The following is a 16,148-nucleotide window of genomic DNA, read 5'->3' on the forward strand; positions in this document are numbered from 1 at the left end:
AGATAAATAGAGTGATGGATACCAGAGGCTGGGAAGGGTAATGGGGATAAATGGGGATAGGTGATGGATACAAAAATATAGATGGAATGAATAATAGTTGACAGCACAACCAAGTGACTATGATCAGTAATGTTAAGATACACCTTAAATTAACTCAAAGAGTGGAACTGGAATGTTCCTGACATAAATGATAAATGCCTGAGGTGATGAATAGCCCAAATATCTTGATTTAATACATATTGTATACCTATATCATAATATCACAAGTACTCTATAAATACAGGTACTTTGTACCCATAATAATTCAAAAATTAAGATAAATAAGTAAAATCACCATGAGAGAATGTTTCAATGAAAAACATTACCCTTGCTCCTTTGGTTGACTATCTCCAGTAACTTTTCCACCCTTCTTCCGGATGTAGGTAGCACCAGGAGAATTTTCAAGAGCCTCGACATCTACTTTTAGAGACATACTATCCGATGAGGGCAAGTGTTTACTAAGACTGGGATAGAATGGAGTTCAGGAACACTATGTATACATATACACACAAACACACATTAATTTTTTTTTTTTTTTTTTGTAGAGAGGCAGGAGAATCGCCTGAACCCAGGAGCTTGAGGCTGCTATGAGCTATGACACCACAGAACTCAACCCAGGGTGACAGAGTGAGACTGTCTCCTCCCCCCCCAAAAAAAGAATATTCTCTGTGTTATTTTTTTTTTTTTTTTGTAGAGACAGAGTCTCACTTTATGGCCCTCGGTACAGTGCCGTGGCATCACACAGCTCACAGCAACCTCCAACTCCTGGGCTTAAGCGATTCTCTTGCCTCAGCCTCCCCAGTAGCTGGGACTACAGGCGCCCGCCACAACGCCCAGCTATTTTTTGGTTGCAGTTCAGCCAGGGCCGGGTTTGAATCCGCCACTCTCGGTATATGGGGCCGGCGCCCTACCGACTGAGCCACAGGCGCCGCCCAATATTTTTTTATACACACATACATGTGCCAATATATCTATGCCAATAGAAAAAAACGTGTTTTTTTGTGTCAAGAGTTTCACTCTATTGCCCCAAGCTACACTGCCATGCCATCAGTCCAGTTCACAGCAACCTCAAGCTCCTGGTTCAAGCGATCCTCCTGCTTCAACCTCCCAAGCAGCTGGGACTACAGGTGTCTGCTATGACACTGGCTTATTTTTCTACTATTAGTAGAGATGAGGTCTCACTTTTGCTCAGGTTGGTCTCAAACTCCTGAGCTCAAGAGATCCTCCTGCTTCAGGCTCCCAGAGGGCTAGGATTACAGGTGTGAGCCCCTGTGCCCAGCCCTACTCTGTCTTTTATTGATACCCTTCAACAAAAGCAAAAAATGTTCTAAAATCTATACAACAAATCAGCAAGTCTTATCAATTATCTAGCATATACAGTATTCTGAAAGAACCTGAGGGGTCATGATTCAGTCATCTATTCCTTAACTCAGAGGTGTAGTCCAAAATGGTGGCATAAAGGAAACTCTATCCCAAAACAACTACCAAGCTTGTTAAACAGGCTTGTTCACTACAAAGGCTTTGACTTGAGACTGCTTAGCTTCTACCACCTCGTCTCAGTTTTTGGAACACACCCTGGTTAGAGGAGCATATATGATCCAAGCTTGATCACTCAGGGCCCTGAATCCTCTTATCAATAGTAACTGTTTGAGATGGGCTTGTGAACTAAATAGTTTCATCATAATAGCATTTCAGAATCATGCACATCTACCCACATAAAATATGCCCTTCCTTTTGCTTGGCTTGAACCTTGAGGAATATAGGCTGTAACCTGCTGACATTTTTTCTTCTGGATCAAACTATACCCCAAGTTGGATCTATCACTGCATTTTTCAATCACAATGATCACATTGATCAATACATCCTTTCAATCACATTGATCAAAACATTCTTATTTTTGTTTTTACTTTTACTAGTTAAAAGCGGGGTTTTCTTGTTGAAATTTACAACCAAAAAAGCCCTGGTCAAAATGTGGGCCTGGAAGAGCTATATTATGCTACTGGAGAACTGTCTGGAACAAACATCAAAAGGATACGCTTTGGCTTTCTCTGGATCTACAAGTGAGTAAGCAGAAATAAGCTGCGCCAGGGTATGAATATCCTTTGGATTTTGTCTAAAAGAAGAAATAAGAAAGTTATTGAATGCTTTAGAAAGCTGAAGAAAGTAACATGAACAAAGAAAATAGTGCCCTCATATTAAGTAGCAGCAATAACATGTGCCCTGATACATCTCCACCTTTCAGAACTTACTTCCACAGCTGTTCTAGGTCACTAATTGCCTCCTTTTTTCGCCCATATTTGAGTTTGAAGTTTGCAGCTTCTCTTATCAAGGACAAATGAGCAGGAGATTTAGGCTACAGTTTAATAAAAAGATAAAAATGTTTTAAGTTAAATAATTAGCAAGTCAATAAAGTTATATTCATTAGACATTTAAAAAATGGTCCTATCCATTAAATTCCTTATCTTAAATGCCTAGGACAAAAATCACACGTATAATAAGGAGCTGGACAGACAAATCAGTGTAAGTAATCACCAATTTAGGAATGTGAAACACAACCCATCTGTATTTAGATTATCTACAATTGGAAACATTCCCTTATCATCAAATCTTAAAAGATATGCCACCACGGTTATTCAAACATTAATTTAACAAAATACTTCCCAGAACACTGATGTCCCTCCAATACTAATAGTACTAACAGTGTAAAGGCCACCTGTGTGTGTGTGCATTTGTAGGCTGGATACTGCCTATGCAGATCCAGATCTATATTGGAAAAGGTGAAGCAGCGCCTATAAAATAGAACATGATATGGCTCGGTGCCCGAAGCTCAGTAGTTAGGGCAACCAGCCACATACACTAGGGCTGGTGGGTTCAAACCCAGCCCAGGCCTACTAAACAACAATGACAACTACAACAAAATAAAATAGCCAGGTGTTGTGTAGGGTGCCTATTGTCTGAGCTACTTGGGAGTTGAGGCAAGAAAATCACTTAAGCCCAAGAGTTTGAGGTTGCTGTGAGCTGTGACGCTACAGTACTCTACCGAGGACGACATAGTGAGACTCTGTCTCAAAAAAAAAAAAATAAATAAAAAACACGATAAATAATTTTTCCAAGTACTATTGTTCCACTAATTGTTACCATCCTGGGCTCTCCAGGCATTTGAGATGAGCCCTGGTATACGCAATCGTGTACTACTACCATTCTTATTTCTTGAGATGACACATATAGCTGCATGTACACATACAATAAAGAAGTTTTTCTTCCCATTTTACCATTATTCCTTATTTCTAGTAACTTTATTTGAATGTGGTGTACTGAAAAAAATGAATTTGATAGTCTAACAACATTCTGTTTTTAAAACAGTGACTTGCAATACTTCAGTTATCTGAAATTGAGTTTATTACTGCAGCTTTTAATTTTTATGTAAAAACATGTCCTCATAACATTTTACTCCATTTATTTACCTGATGGTTCTGATACCACTGGATAGCTTGTGTGAAGACCTCAATGGCACTGTCAATGTCTTCCTCATGGCTGTACATCGTCACTAATGCAGACACCTATCCGGCCAAAGATAAAAACCCATCAGTAACATTTCACCTTCACTCACCATGCTATTTTGAAAATGAAGAACATTAAATAGCCAATAATGATTGCTAGGCTCTCTGCCAGTATCTAATTTATCATAAAAATTACTTTCTTTGGAGACCATAATAGTTTTATTCTTTGAAACAGATGAACAGGCCAGGTGCAGTGGCTCACGCCTGCAATCCTAGCACTCTGGGAGGCTGAGGAAAGTGTATTGCTTGAGCTCACAGGTTTGAGACCAGCCCAAGCAAAAGTGAGACCCTGTCTCTACTAAAAATAGAAAACAACTGAGGCAAGAGGATTGCTTGAGCCTGGGTTGGAGGTTACTGTGAGCTGTGACACCATAGCACTCTATCTAGGGTGACAGCTTGAGACTCTATTTCAAAAAAAAAAAAAAAAAAAAGAAATACCATGGACAGTGTTTTCCAAATATGAAGACATATACACCTTTCCTCTAAAGTAGTGCCAGTTTACAAATTATTTGGTAAGTACAGAAGCCGAGAGTAAGTGTTTAGAAACATGTCTTTAGGGCGGCGCCTGTGGCTCAGCGAGTAGGGCGCCGGCCCCATATGCCGAGGGTGGCGGGTTCAAACCCAGCCCCGGTCAAACTGCAACAACAACAACAACAAAAAAAAAAATAGCCGGGCGTTGTGGCGGGCGCCTGTAGTCCCAGCTACTAGGGAGGCTGAGGCAAGAGAATCGCGGAAGCCCAGGAGTTAGAGGTTGCTGTGAGCCGTGTGACGCCACGGCACTCTACCCGAGGGCGGTACAGTGAGACTCTGTCTCTACAAAAAAAAAAAAAAAAAAAAGAAACATGTCTTTATACTGCTGGACGTTCAAGCACACGATCAGTGAAGCATGTAGCAAGCAGTATGGCTGAGCGCCCGCCATGAGTCCATGTGGCCTGAGCTGCATCAGCCAGTAGGAAGGTGGCCAGTGAGGCTGAGGGACAGGCAGCAAGGAGCTGACCAGTAGGAAGGCGGCCTAGTGAGGCTGAGGGACAGGCAGCAAGGAGCTGACCAGTAGGAAGGCGGCCAGTGAGGCTGAGGGACAGGCAGCAAGGAGCTGACCAGTAGGAAGGCGGCCTAGTGAGGCTGAGGGACAGGCAGCAAGGAGCTGACCAGTAGGAAGGCGGCCAGTGAGGCTGAGGGACAGGCAGCAAGGAGCTGACCAGTAGGAAGGCGGCCTAGTGAGGCTGAGGGACAGGCAGCAAGGAGCTGACCAGTAGGAAGGCGGCCAGTGAGGCTGAGGGACGGGCAGCAAGGAGCTGACCAGTAGGAAGGCGGCCTAGTGAGGCTGAGGGACAGGCAGCAAGGAGCTGACCAGTAGGAAGGCGGCCTAGTGAGGCTGAGGGACGGGCAGCAAGGAGCTGACCAGTAGGAAGGCGGCCAGTGAGGCTGAGGGACAGGCAGCAAGGAGCTGACCAGTAGGAAGGCGGCCTAGTGAGGCTGAGGGACAGGCAGCAAGGAGCTGACCAGTAGGAAGGCGGCCAGTGAGGCTGAGGGACGGGCAGCAAGGAGCTGACCAGTAGGAAGGCGGCCTAGTGAGGCTGAGGGACAGGCAGCAAGGAGCTGACCAGTAGGAAGGCGGCCTAGTGAGGCTGAGGGACGGGCAGCAAGGAGCTGACCAGTAGGAAGGCGGCCAGTGAGGCTGAGGGACAGGCAGCAAGGAGCTGACCAGTAGGAAGGCGGCCTAGTGAGGCTGAGGGACAGGCAGCAAGGAGCTGACCAGTAGGAAGGCGGCCAGTGATGCTGAGGGACAGGCAGCAAGGAGCTGACCAGTAGGAAGGCGGCCTAGTGAGGCTGAGGGACAGGCAGCAAGGAGCTGACCAGTAGGAAGGCGGCCAGTGAGGCTGAGGGACGGGCAGCAAGGAGCTGACCAGTAGGAAGGCGGCCTAGTGAGGCTGAGGGACAGGCAGCAAGGAGCTGACCAATAGGAAGGCGGCCAGTGAGGCTGAGGGACGGGCAGCAAGGAGCTGACCTCGCTGGTGGGAGGAGGAAGAGGATGAGAAGCAAAGGGGTATGAGGACAGAAAGGAAACAGACGAAAAGCTGAATCTTTGAGAAAAATTAGTAGAACTGATAAACCTTTGGCCAGACTGTTAAAATCAATATCAGGAATGAGCGAGTTTCTATAAATATTAAAAAAAAAATAAGGAAATATTATGAAAAACTTCTATAATATTTGTTGAAAAACAAATTCAACAACGTAGATGAAATGCCTAAGCTCCTTAAAAGGTAAACGGTAGCCAGGTGTTAAATATTAAAAACATTTATTTTCAGCCATATGGCAGGGTGGCCATAGTTTATGTGCAATTTACCACAGTGTGCAAACCGAAAGTGCACATGAACTTTACGGCCACTCTGTATTGTATTTGATTCTTAGGTAAAGCAATTATAGTATAATCCTTAAAATATAAATCTCAAAAGAAAAAGCACTACCACATTATTAGATATTTATTAAGTGCCCAGAGTAAATAAGCTGTGTTAGAGGATACAAACATGAGTGAGCCAGTCCCTGTTCAACAGACACACGTCCTACCACTAAGGAATTAGTCTCTGCTAGGAAACACGCCTCCACAGCTAGATTAGTGATCTAAACCTCTGATATTTGAGTAATCAGAGAACTAAAAACTAAATTTGTTGGCCACTATTACTAAATTATTTTAACTCAGATCACACTGATGACCTGATAAAACAGATTAGGCTGAGAAATTCCCAATATTAAGTCTGAGATTCTTTGAGCCGTTCATTGACAGATCGTGCCTGGCACATGTGACTGAATAATAAAATCAATACAAAGCAGAACACAGAATAAAATAAAATTTAGGCCAGATAACCGTTACCAACTACTATTCCTACCTTATGAAGACATAAGGAAGTAGAAATTAAAGGGAATACAAAGGAACATTAGACATACACGTGAACTTTTAATTCCAGTCTTCTCATGCTTTAGTTATGAACTCACCATGCCTGGTTTATGCTTTAACTCTTCTATGCTTCTCAGTATTAGACATGCTTTAGAAATATTACCTTAAGAGATTAAAAACAAAATCAGAATCACATTGACAAAGACATAGTTAAAATTTTATTCATTTCTCCCCACTGTTTTTCCTGAGGAAAGTGATCATGAGTAATGTTTCCTAGCATCTCTAAATACACAGCTTTTGGCATTTTGAGGATGGTGGACTCTGTTCATTGCACAGATAAGGAAATTTGAGTTCTAAAGAAACAATAGATCTTGCTTAAGCTCACAAAGAAAGTCACTGGCAGAGCTGCTACCAGAGGACTCCCAACTCTCAGTCCAGTGACTTCTATTTCATCTTTTTTGGACTATAGCTTGAAGGTGGCAGTCTTTCCCTAAAGGCCTTGAAACACGTTACTATACACGAGTACAATGGAAATTTTGCTGTGGTGTTAAAATTCTGATTTTCTACGCACTGCAAACATCAATTCTCATTAAATACTATTACCTTCCCCCCCACTTTAAAAATACAGGTGGCACAGTATAAATGAAGTTAAGATAAAGGGGCAAGCTGAAACATTCTGAAAAGTTCACAAGCAGCTACCACTAAAAAAAAAATTAATTAAAATAAGACATTCTGAAAAGCTGTAAAGTCATCTCTTTCTTATTTCATGCAAGTGTTACCAAGTGATAGACATAAGCATTTCTACATGTCACTTACTCAGGAAATTTAAGTAGTGTGATCTTTTGGAACAGGGAAATCCTTTGCTTATACTGACTTTCAAGGTACAGATTGAGAATCATTCTAACAATTTAGGAATAACCCAAGAAAAGGACCAACTACTTAGTACTAAATATGTTAAAGATCATACAATATAGCTTTATGTATAAAGCATTAATTATTATACTTTACCATTACACAAAAAATTTAATGTCACATAGTTTATAATAGTGGTTTTCAACCTTCCTAATGACACAACCTTTTAATACAGTTCCTCATGTTGTGGTGACCCCCAACCATAAAATTATTTTTGTTGCTACTTGATTTTATGGTTGGAGGTCACCACAACATGAGGAACTGTATTAAAGGATCACAGCATTAGGAAGGTTGATAACTACTGGTTTATAACTTAAGAATCATTCCAACTGTTATGTTTATATTAATTTTTTTTTTAATTTCAGATTCATGAGGATACAGATGATTAGGTTACATTGTTTACCTTGTTAGGTAAAGTCCCAGTTATAGTTGTGCCCCTCCCCCAGGAGGTGTGCCGTATACCCTTACATTTTGCCTGTCAGGTGGGAGCACACCAAACCCCCTCCTTCCTCCCCTCTCTCTCCTCCCTTCTACTTGAGTTTGTATTTTTCTCTTGTGTGGGTGTGTATTTGTTCATCTACTTGTTTCATATTAGTATCGACTACATTGGATACCTGCTTTTCCATTCTTGTGATATAAAGTAATACTATTATCATGATGAAAATCATCACCAATACCTTGAGAAATTTTCAACTGTGCCATGGTCAGCTTAATTTCAGCTGCATTTTCTGGACGCTGATCAGAAAATTCCTAAAAGGTTTTTGGTTGAAGAAAATAAAATCACATTCAATTTATATAACGAACTGTACACATTACAATTATTTATCTCAGCTACAAAAAACTTCAAATCTAGTTTTAAATTATTTAACTTGTGGTTTGGGGTCAAAATCTTATGGGAAAATTTTATTCAACACCCACTTGGCTTTACGGTATACTCTGAAAGTAAATGCAATAATGTCAAGTGTCCTGGGAGTCACCAACAGAGAAATACATTGTCCCTCAGTATCTGTGGGGTAACTGGTTCCAGAAACCCCTCCCAGGTCAAATGCTCAAGTCCCTCATATAAAATGTTGTAGTATTTGCAGATAACCATTATAGTCCATACACTTAAGTGTCTATATTATCTATAATATCTAATACAATGCATTAAGTTATTAAGTATGAAATGTCTGATTTTCTTAAGAATTAAGTTTGATAGGTGATCTCTCTGACATTTCACTTCGGTACTTTTTAAAATTTTTTTTTAATTGTGAAGGTACTTCCCCATTCTTTCAAACACAAATACATTTTGGCTTATGATTATCTTTCAAATTTTTTTCAGAGCAATTTTTGTGAGACCATGGATAAGTAAAAAATTCATGTTATTTTTGAGTATGAGTCCCATCATGGAACCAATGCAGCAAAATATCAACAAAGTTGTTTGGGAAGGATGTGGCTAATGAACCCATGGTATGTTGACAGTTTGAATTCTGTTCTGGTTATATTAATCTTGAAAATGACCTACATAGTGATCTGAGGCCAAGGTGGATAACGATGAGCCCAAAGTGGTAGTGGAAGCGAATCCATCTCAAGCTGGGCATAAATTGGTAGTAAAGTTTGATGTTACTATACCAATACTGGACCAGTTGAAACAAATTAGCAAAGTAAAGAAGCTGGATAGATGGGTTCTGCACGAGTCAAATGAGTATAGAAGAGAAATCATCTCAGTGCTTGCCTTTCTTGGCTGTTATGATATAAAGGCTAATTATTTCACACCTTATGTGATGAAAAATGGATCATTTTTGACACAAGCATTTGGCACAATGGTTAAACAAATAAGATGTGCTGAAACATAGTCCAAAACTAAATATAAATCAAAAAAAGCTATTGGTATCTGCACAGCGGTCCAGTGCTGGTACTACCCACTACAGCTTCATGAAATACTGCTAATAGATTACAGGGGATGTCTACTGCAACCAACTGGATGAAATGATGAAGATGCTTATGATGAAGCAACCGAGATGGTTAACAGAGACAGGCCAATCCTCTTGCAAGACAACACTCGAACACATGAAATACAAACAATGCTGCTCAAACTATAGAAGCTGGACTTGGAAATCCTCTGTCATCTACTATATTCATCAGACCTTGTAACAACTGACTGCCATTTCTTCTAGACTTTGGACCATTTCTTGCAAGGAAAAAGGTTCAATTCTTGACAAGGTGTGGAAAATGTCTTTGGCAATTTAATTGCCATTCGCTCTCCAGGCTTCTTTGCTGCTGGCATAAACAAGCTACTATGTAAGGTGGCCAAACTATGTCAATGGTTCAGGCACATACTTAGATTAACTGTACTGCCTCTTGTTTGAGATATAATAACCTTATTTTTTTTAGTTAATGACCTGATAAATGCTATATAAACATTTGTTATATTATACAGGGAATAATGATAACAAAAACCAAGTCTGTATATGTTCAATGCAGATACAACTATCTACTTTTTCCCGAATATTTTGTTTGATACATGGTTGGTAGCATCCTTGGATGTAAAACCTGTGGACACAGAGGACCAACTATGATAAAGATGACTAAATACATTTTTTTTTTTTTTAAAAGAAGACACTCAAATGATGTCTCCTGACTGAATGTCCCTACTAGGCAACTTTGCCTCTCAGGATGGTCCAATCCAGTCCACACTCAGGAAATTCAAACATGTAATAGAATACTAGGTTCAGAGGCCGATAAAAATGAAGGCAGTATCTCCGCTATTGTTTGAGGTTTCGGACTGGGACTCACTAGAGATTAGATTATTTATTTATTTATTATTTTTTTTGAGACAGAGTCTCACTATGTCACCCTGGGTAGAGTGCCGTGGAGTCACAGCTCACAGCAACCTCAAACTCTTGGACTTAAGCGATTCTCTTGCCTCAGCCTCCCAAGTAGATGGGACTACAGGTGCCCACCACAATGCTCGGCTAGAGATCAGATTATTTAAAAAGCAGTTCTTGTATTATAGCCCTAAAACAAATCCCTAACTCATATTAAACAGAACTCCAAATGAAAAAGCATTTTTCAGGGTTTATGAGAAATACTACATTATGCAAATTTATACAAAACAAAGCTATAACCTAAGAATCAACTACAGTGACAATGGAATTCGTCTAGTGGTACACAGCCTATTAGTTTACCCATCAAATTGACATGCTTGTAGGTTATCACAGCAAAATGAAAATGAAACAACAGAGCAAATGCCTGATACTTCGTTCAAGTAATTCCTTTACCTGAAGCAGCTCGATTGCTTTTGTATGCTGTTTTTCACGGCAGAGCTGGGCAGCTTGGATTAACACAGGCAGGAGACGTTCAGGACTTTGGGACTGTAAACTGGCAGATATTTTGCGGCATTGTTCTGCCTACAAGATGCACCCCAAGCCCCCAACAAAAATAAGTTGGTTAATGAAATTAAATGCTAAATGACAAAAAACGAAAAGGATGGGAAAAATCCACTGAAACAAAATAGTCACTGATGAACTGCCCAGAATGAAAGAATAGTTTCAAGTATCTATTTTCAAATTTTTCCTCTAAGAAAGTAATTTCCATTTACTGAATTTAATCTGAGTTCTAAAAACAAATACTTTTAGGAAAGGGTAAGTTCTAAACTTCACCTGGATGCCTAATTCCAGCATTATTAGCATTTCCTTCCAAGATAACAAAATATGTATTTCTTGCTAAAGTACTGAGAACAATTCCAAGTAATAAAAACATAGCGGCCTTTTACTCTCCCACTAAGACTTCTGCTCTAAAAGAGTATGAAATCGGAATTTACCAGAATGCATAGTATGGAGTGCCTTAAAAGTCACTATACCCAGGAAAAAATGGGAAATTGCAGCTAAAAGTATCTTTATTTACAAAATATTAATTACAGTATTTTTTTTTTTTTTTGAGACAGAGTCTCACTTTGTCACCGTTGGTAGAGTTCTGTGGTGTCATAGCTCACAGCAACTTCCAACTCTTGGGCTCAAGCAATTCCCTTGCCTCAGCCTCCAAAGTTGCTGGGACTACAGGCGCCCGCCACAAGGCTGGGCTATTTTTAGAGATGGGGTCTCGCTCTAACTCAGGCTGGTCTCGAACTCCTGAGCTCAGGCGATCCACCCGCCTCGGCCTCCCAGAGTGCTAGGATTACAGGCATGAGCCAATGCACCTGGACCATTACAAAATTTTATAAAATATTTACAGGATATTCTCTGCATGCTGGCCACCTCTTTCTACTTACCTATTAAGTCTTCTCTCCCACTCATGGTGAACACATTACAAGATATGTGTTGTTGTAATTTTCCCTAACTATGGCAACTCTCGGGACACCGTGTAGAGTCAGAATTGACCTCCTGAACATTTATAACTTCAGTGACTACACACAACTAAAATGAAAGACGAATCTTACATATATAATCATGGTTGGCATCTTTGATGTTTCTATCTTAATTCAGAGAGATCAAAAATAAGGTAATGGGAAAACTGTCTCATTTAAATAAATGAATACTATTTTCTTCCTCTTAAAAGCCCACAACTACACATCCTTACAAAGAATTGGGCAAATTACTTATTTAGTAAATAAAATCTATGATATACAGCATTCTGAAGAAAGAAAAAAATATATTTATGAGGTTAAGACAAAATATATTATAAGTAGATTGAACTAATAACCTATTATCCCTCATATATCGTATCATAACAGAAGGCTTAGCCAGGACACCAGAGGTCTATTACCTACCTGGTTTGTGTACATTGCAAGTAAAGCTTTGTTAAATTCTATAGCCTGTAGTTGTTTCTTGGAAAGCTTAAACTCTACTCCTTCCGCATTGGTTAACTTCACCTTCTTCTTGGAGTCAAAGACATTTTGGTCCTGACAAAGAAAAGTTCATCCACCATTAAACAGAGTCTCAGATTTCTTTTCCTTTTTTTTTTTTTTTTTTTTTGAGACAGAGTCTATGTCACCCTCTGTAGAGTACTGTGGCATCACAACTCACAGCAACCTCTAACTTTTGGGCTTAAGCGATTCTCTTGCCTCAGCCTCCCAAGCAGCTGGGACTACAGGCTCCAGCCACAATGCCAACTATTTTTTTGTTATTGTTGTCATTGTTATTTAGCAGGCTGGAGCCAGGTTTGAACCCATCTGCCCTGGTGCTGTGGCCGGCACCCTAACCACTGAGCTATGGGCACCAGGCCAGAGTCTCAAATTTCAATTCTTTCTTTTTTTTTTTTTTGCAATTTTTGGCCAGGTCTGCATTTGAACCTGCCACCTCCAGCATATGGGGCTGGCACCCTACCCCTTTGAGCCACAGGTGCCGCCCTGATTTCAATTCTTTTAACACTCCAAGGCCTTATTCTTCTTTCATTAGTAATTTTATATAAAGACAAGAGAACTTGAATATATCTATCTGATTAGGGCACCTAAGCACACATATACCTGTATTGGGCTCTTGGTTCACAGAAGTAAACAAAATCTCTACAATTCAAATCTACCAGTGAACATTATCTGTCCCATAATCTAGCACTAATCCTTTAAAGTCTCCCCAAAGGAGGCTTCCTATACCTAGAGGTATGAAAAGGCTTAAAAGTGAGATGCTTTGAAAGTAAATTAAAATTTTTATCTTCTCAATAGTGCTTGTTTTGAGCTTTTTGAAGGAAATAATAAGGATATGAGTAGCACAAATCTTACCATGTATTATGACTATAAAGATACCCAATTTTACAATTTCTACAAACTATGCCCTCTAGCATTTAGATAAATGAGGAAAGTAACTCATGCTCCTCTTTGAAATGCAGGCAAACCTCAGATATATTTCAGGTTCAGTTCTAGACCATCGCAGTAAAGCAAATACTGCAATAAAAGGAGTCATACAAACTGTTTGTTTTTCCAGGGCACATAGAAGTTATGTTTACAATATACTGTACTCTATTAAGTGTGCAAGAACATTATGTCTTAAAGACAACAATGTAGATACCTTCATTTAAAAATATCTCATTGGGCGGCGCCTGTGGCTCAGTTGGTAGGACACCGGCCCCGTATACCAAGGGTGGCAGGTTCAAACCCGCCCTGGCCAAATTGCAACAAAAAAATAGACAGGCGTTGTGGCGGGCGCCTGTGATCCCAGCTACTTGGGAGGCTGAGGCAAGAGAATCGCTTAAGCCCAGGAGATGGAGGTTGCTGTGAGCAGTGTGATACCATGGCACTCTACCTAAGGTGACAAAGTGAGACTCTGTCTCTACAAAAAAAATAAAATAATAAAATAAATAAATAAATAAAAACATCTCATTGCTATAATAAAAAACGCTGGCACAGACACTAAATGAGCACATGCTAAATGGCACTGAGAGATAAGCTGAATGAGGGGTGGTCTTCGTATGTAACCTTCAGGATGTAAAAAGCGCACTCTCTGTGAAGTGCAATTAAGCAATGCTCAAGGAAACAAGGTATGTCTAGTCACTATTCAAGCAAATCATTAAACAAACCTCAGAAGTACATTCACACTACTTTTGAACTTATTTTTAGGAACTTATCTAGTTGTTTTTTTTTAACATATCTATTTTTTTAGAAGACCATGGCCCTTCTTCTGGACTAAGCAGAAGCATAATGATGCTAATTTTTTTTCCCTTTCTTTTTTAATTTTTGAGACAGAGTCTCTCACTGTGTCACCCTCAGTTGAGTGCTGTGGTGTCACAGCTCACAGCAACCTCAAACTTGGACTTAAGTGATTCTCTTGCCTCAGCCTCCCAAGTAGCTGGGACTACAGGCGCCCACCACAAAGCCTGGCTATTTTTTGTTGCAGTTGTCATTGTCTAGCAGACCCAGGCGGGGTTTGAACCCACCAACCTCGGTGTATGTGGCTGGTGCCGTAACCACTGTGCTATGGGGCTCTGAGCCACGATGTTCATTTTCTGAAATTTCTATATGGGAGAAACAGTGTTAACTGCCTAAAGAAAGTCTCATTAACAATTACAGAAAGTCACATACCTCTCAAGAAAGGAAGACAACTAAGTCACATTGATTGCATCCTAAGAAAGACAAACTGAGCACTCAGGGTTATGCCCACAATATTATAGCTTTCTAAAGCAACATACTTATTTACAAATAAGTGCTTGGTAAAACAATATATTTACTCGCAAATATATAAAACACTGTGCTTTTTAAACAATCTTCTACTAGTTTAAAGACTAACAGAAAGCAAAGAAGATATATAAAATAAATTCTACTTTTTCTCAGTGTTGAGCTCCAAACCAATTTGAAACCATTTTAATATATAACAAGAAACTACCTTCTGTATAAATCAATCCTAAAGAAACCATAGTTTCTAGTTGTTTTTCTTGTGTCACTATTTTAATACTTCATCCCGGATGCCACTGCTAGACTTCTCTTAAACTTTGTTATGGCATTTTATTATTCAAAAACTTGTCAGGCCCCATGGCTCCTGCCTGTAATCCCAGCACTTTGGGAGGCCAAGGCAAGAGGACCTCTTGAAGCCAGCAGTTCAAGACCAGCCTGGGTTCACATGGTGAGACCCCATCTCTACAAAAAATGAAAAGTTAAAAATAGTAACCAGGCATGGTGGCACATGCTTGTAGTCCCAGCTGCTCAGAAGGCTGAGGTAGGAAATTCGCATGAGCCCAGGAGTTTAAGACTGCAGCGAGCTACAATCAAGCCACTGCATTCTGGCCTGAGCAACATTACAAGGCCTCATCTCTAAAAATAAAATAAAGAATAAAAACTTGATTTCCGAGGTCTTCAATCTGACCTATTTTTTTTTAACTACCTGGCATGTATCCTCTTCTGTTTTCTCACTTTCCCACTACAAATCAGAAATATTTCTTCATATGTATATTTGCTTATGCTGTTGCTTAAATTTCAAACCATATCCTTCCCTCAAGAGTCAGCTCAGACTTGCCAACCCACAGACCTTTCCTTTTACCAAAAGCTACAGTCAAAACTCTGACAAAGGTTTAATAACCAGAATCCACAGAGAACTCAAACGCATCAGCAAGAAAAAAACAAGGGATCCCATCGCAGGCTGGGCAAGGGATTTGAAGAGAAACTTCTCTGAAGAAGACAGGCGCACGGCCTTCAGACATATGAAAAAATGCTCATCATCTTTAATCATCAGAGAAATGCAAATCAAAACTACTTTGAGATATCATCTAACTCCAATGAGACTAGCCTATATCACAAAATCTCAAGACCAGAGATGTTGGCGTGGATGCGGAGAAAAGGGAACACTTCTGCACTGCTGGTGGGAATGCAAATTAATACATTCCTTCTGGAAAGATATATGGAGAACACTCAGAGATCTAAAAATAGATCTGCCATTCAATCCTGTAATTCCTCTGCTGGGCATATACCCAGAAGACCAAAAATCACAACATAACAAAGATATTTGTACCAGAATGTTTATTGCAGCCCAATTCATAATAGCTAAGTCATGGAAAAAGCCCAAGTGCCCATCGATCCACGAATGGATTAATAAATTGTGGTATATGTATACCATGGAATACTATGCAGCCTTAAAGAAAGATGGAGACTTTACCTCTTTCATGTTTACATGGATGGAGCTGGAACATATTCTTCTTAGTAAAGTATCCCAAGAATGGAAGAAAAAATACCCAATGTACACAACCCTACTATGAAACTAATTTGGGACTCTCACATGAAAGCTATAACCCAGCTACAACTTAACAATAGGGGGAAGTGGGAAAGGGGGGGGTGGGTAGAG

The 16,148-nt window shown here is 40.0% G+C and overlaps 1 protein-coding gene across 1 annotated transcript in view; it reads right to left on the minus strand.

Moving 5' to 3' along the window:
* Positions 1-16,148, minus strand: part of SRP72 (signal recognition particle 72) — a 41,991-nt gene that overhangs the window by 10,340 nt on the left and 15,503 nt on the right. The window contains exons 9-16 of the mRNA XM_053608112.1: positions 12,155-12,286; positions 10,668-10,796; positions 8,085-8,157; positions 6,594-6,658; positions 3,504-3,599; positions 2,289-2,392; positions 2,075-2,152; positions 366-503 (exon numbers count right to left, since the gene is read on the minus strand). Coding sequence (XP_053464087.1) covers positions 366-503; positions 2,075-2,152; positions 2,289-2,392; positions 3,504-3,599; positions 6,594-6,658; positions 8,085-8,157; positions 10,668-10,796; positions 12,155-12,286 — 815 coding nt within the window. The remainder of the gene's footprint in view (positions 1-365; positions 504-2,074; positions 2,153-2,288; positions 2,393-3,503; positions 3,600-6,593; positions 6,659-8,084; positions 8,158-10,667; positions 10,797-12,154; positions 12,287-16,148) is intronic.

The sequence above is a fragment of the Nycticebus coucang genome, chromosome 10, assembly GCF_027406575.1.
Source record: "Nycticebus coucang isolate mNycCou1 chromosome 10, mNycCou1.pri, whole genome shotgun sequence".
Lineage (NCBI taxonomy): Eukaryota > Metazoa > Chordata > Mammalia > Primates > Lorisidae > Nycticebus > Nycticebus coucang.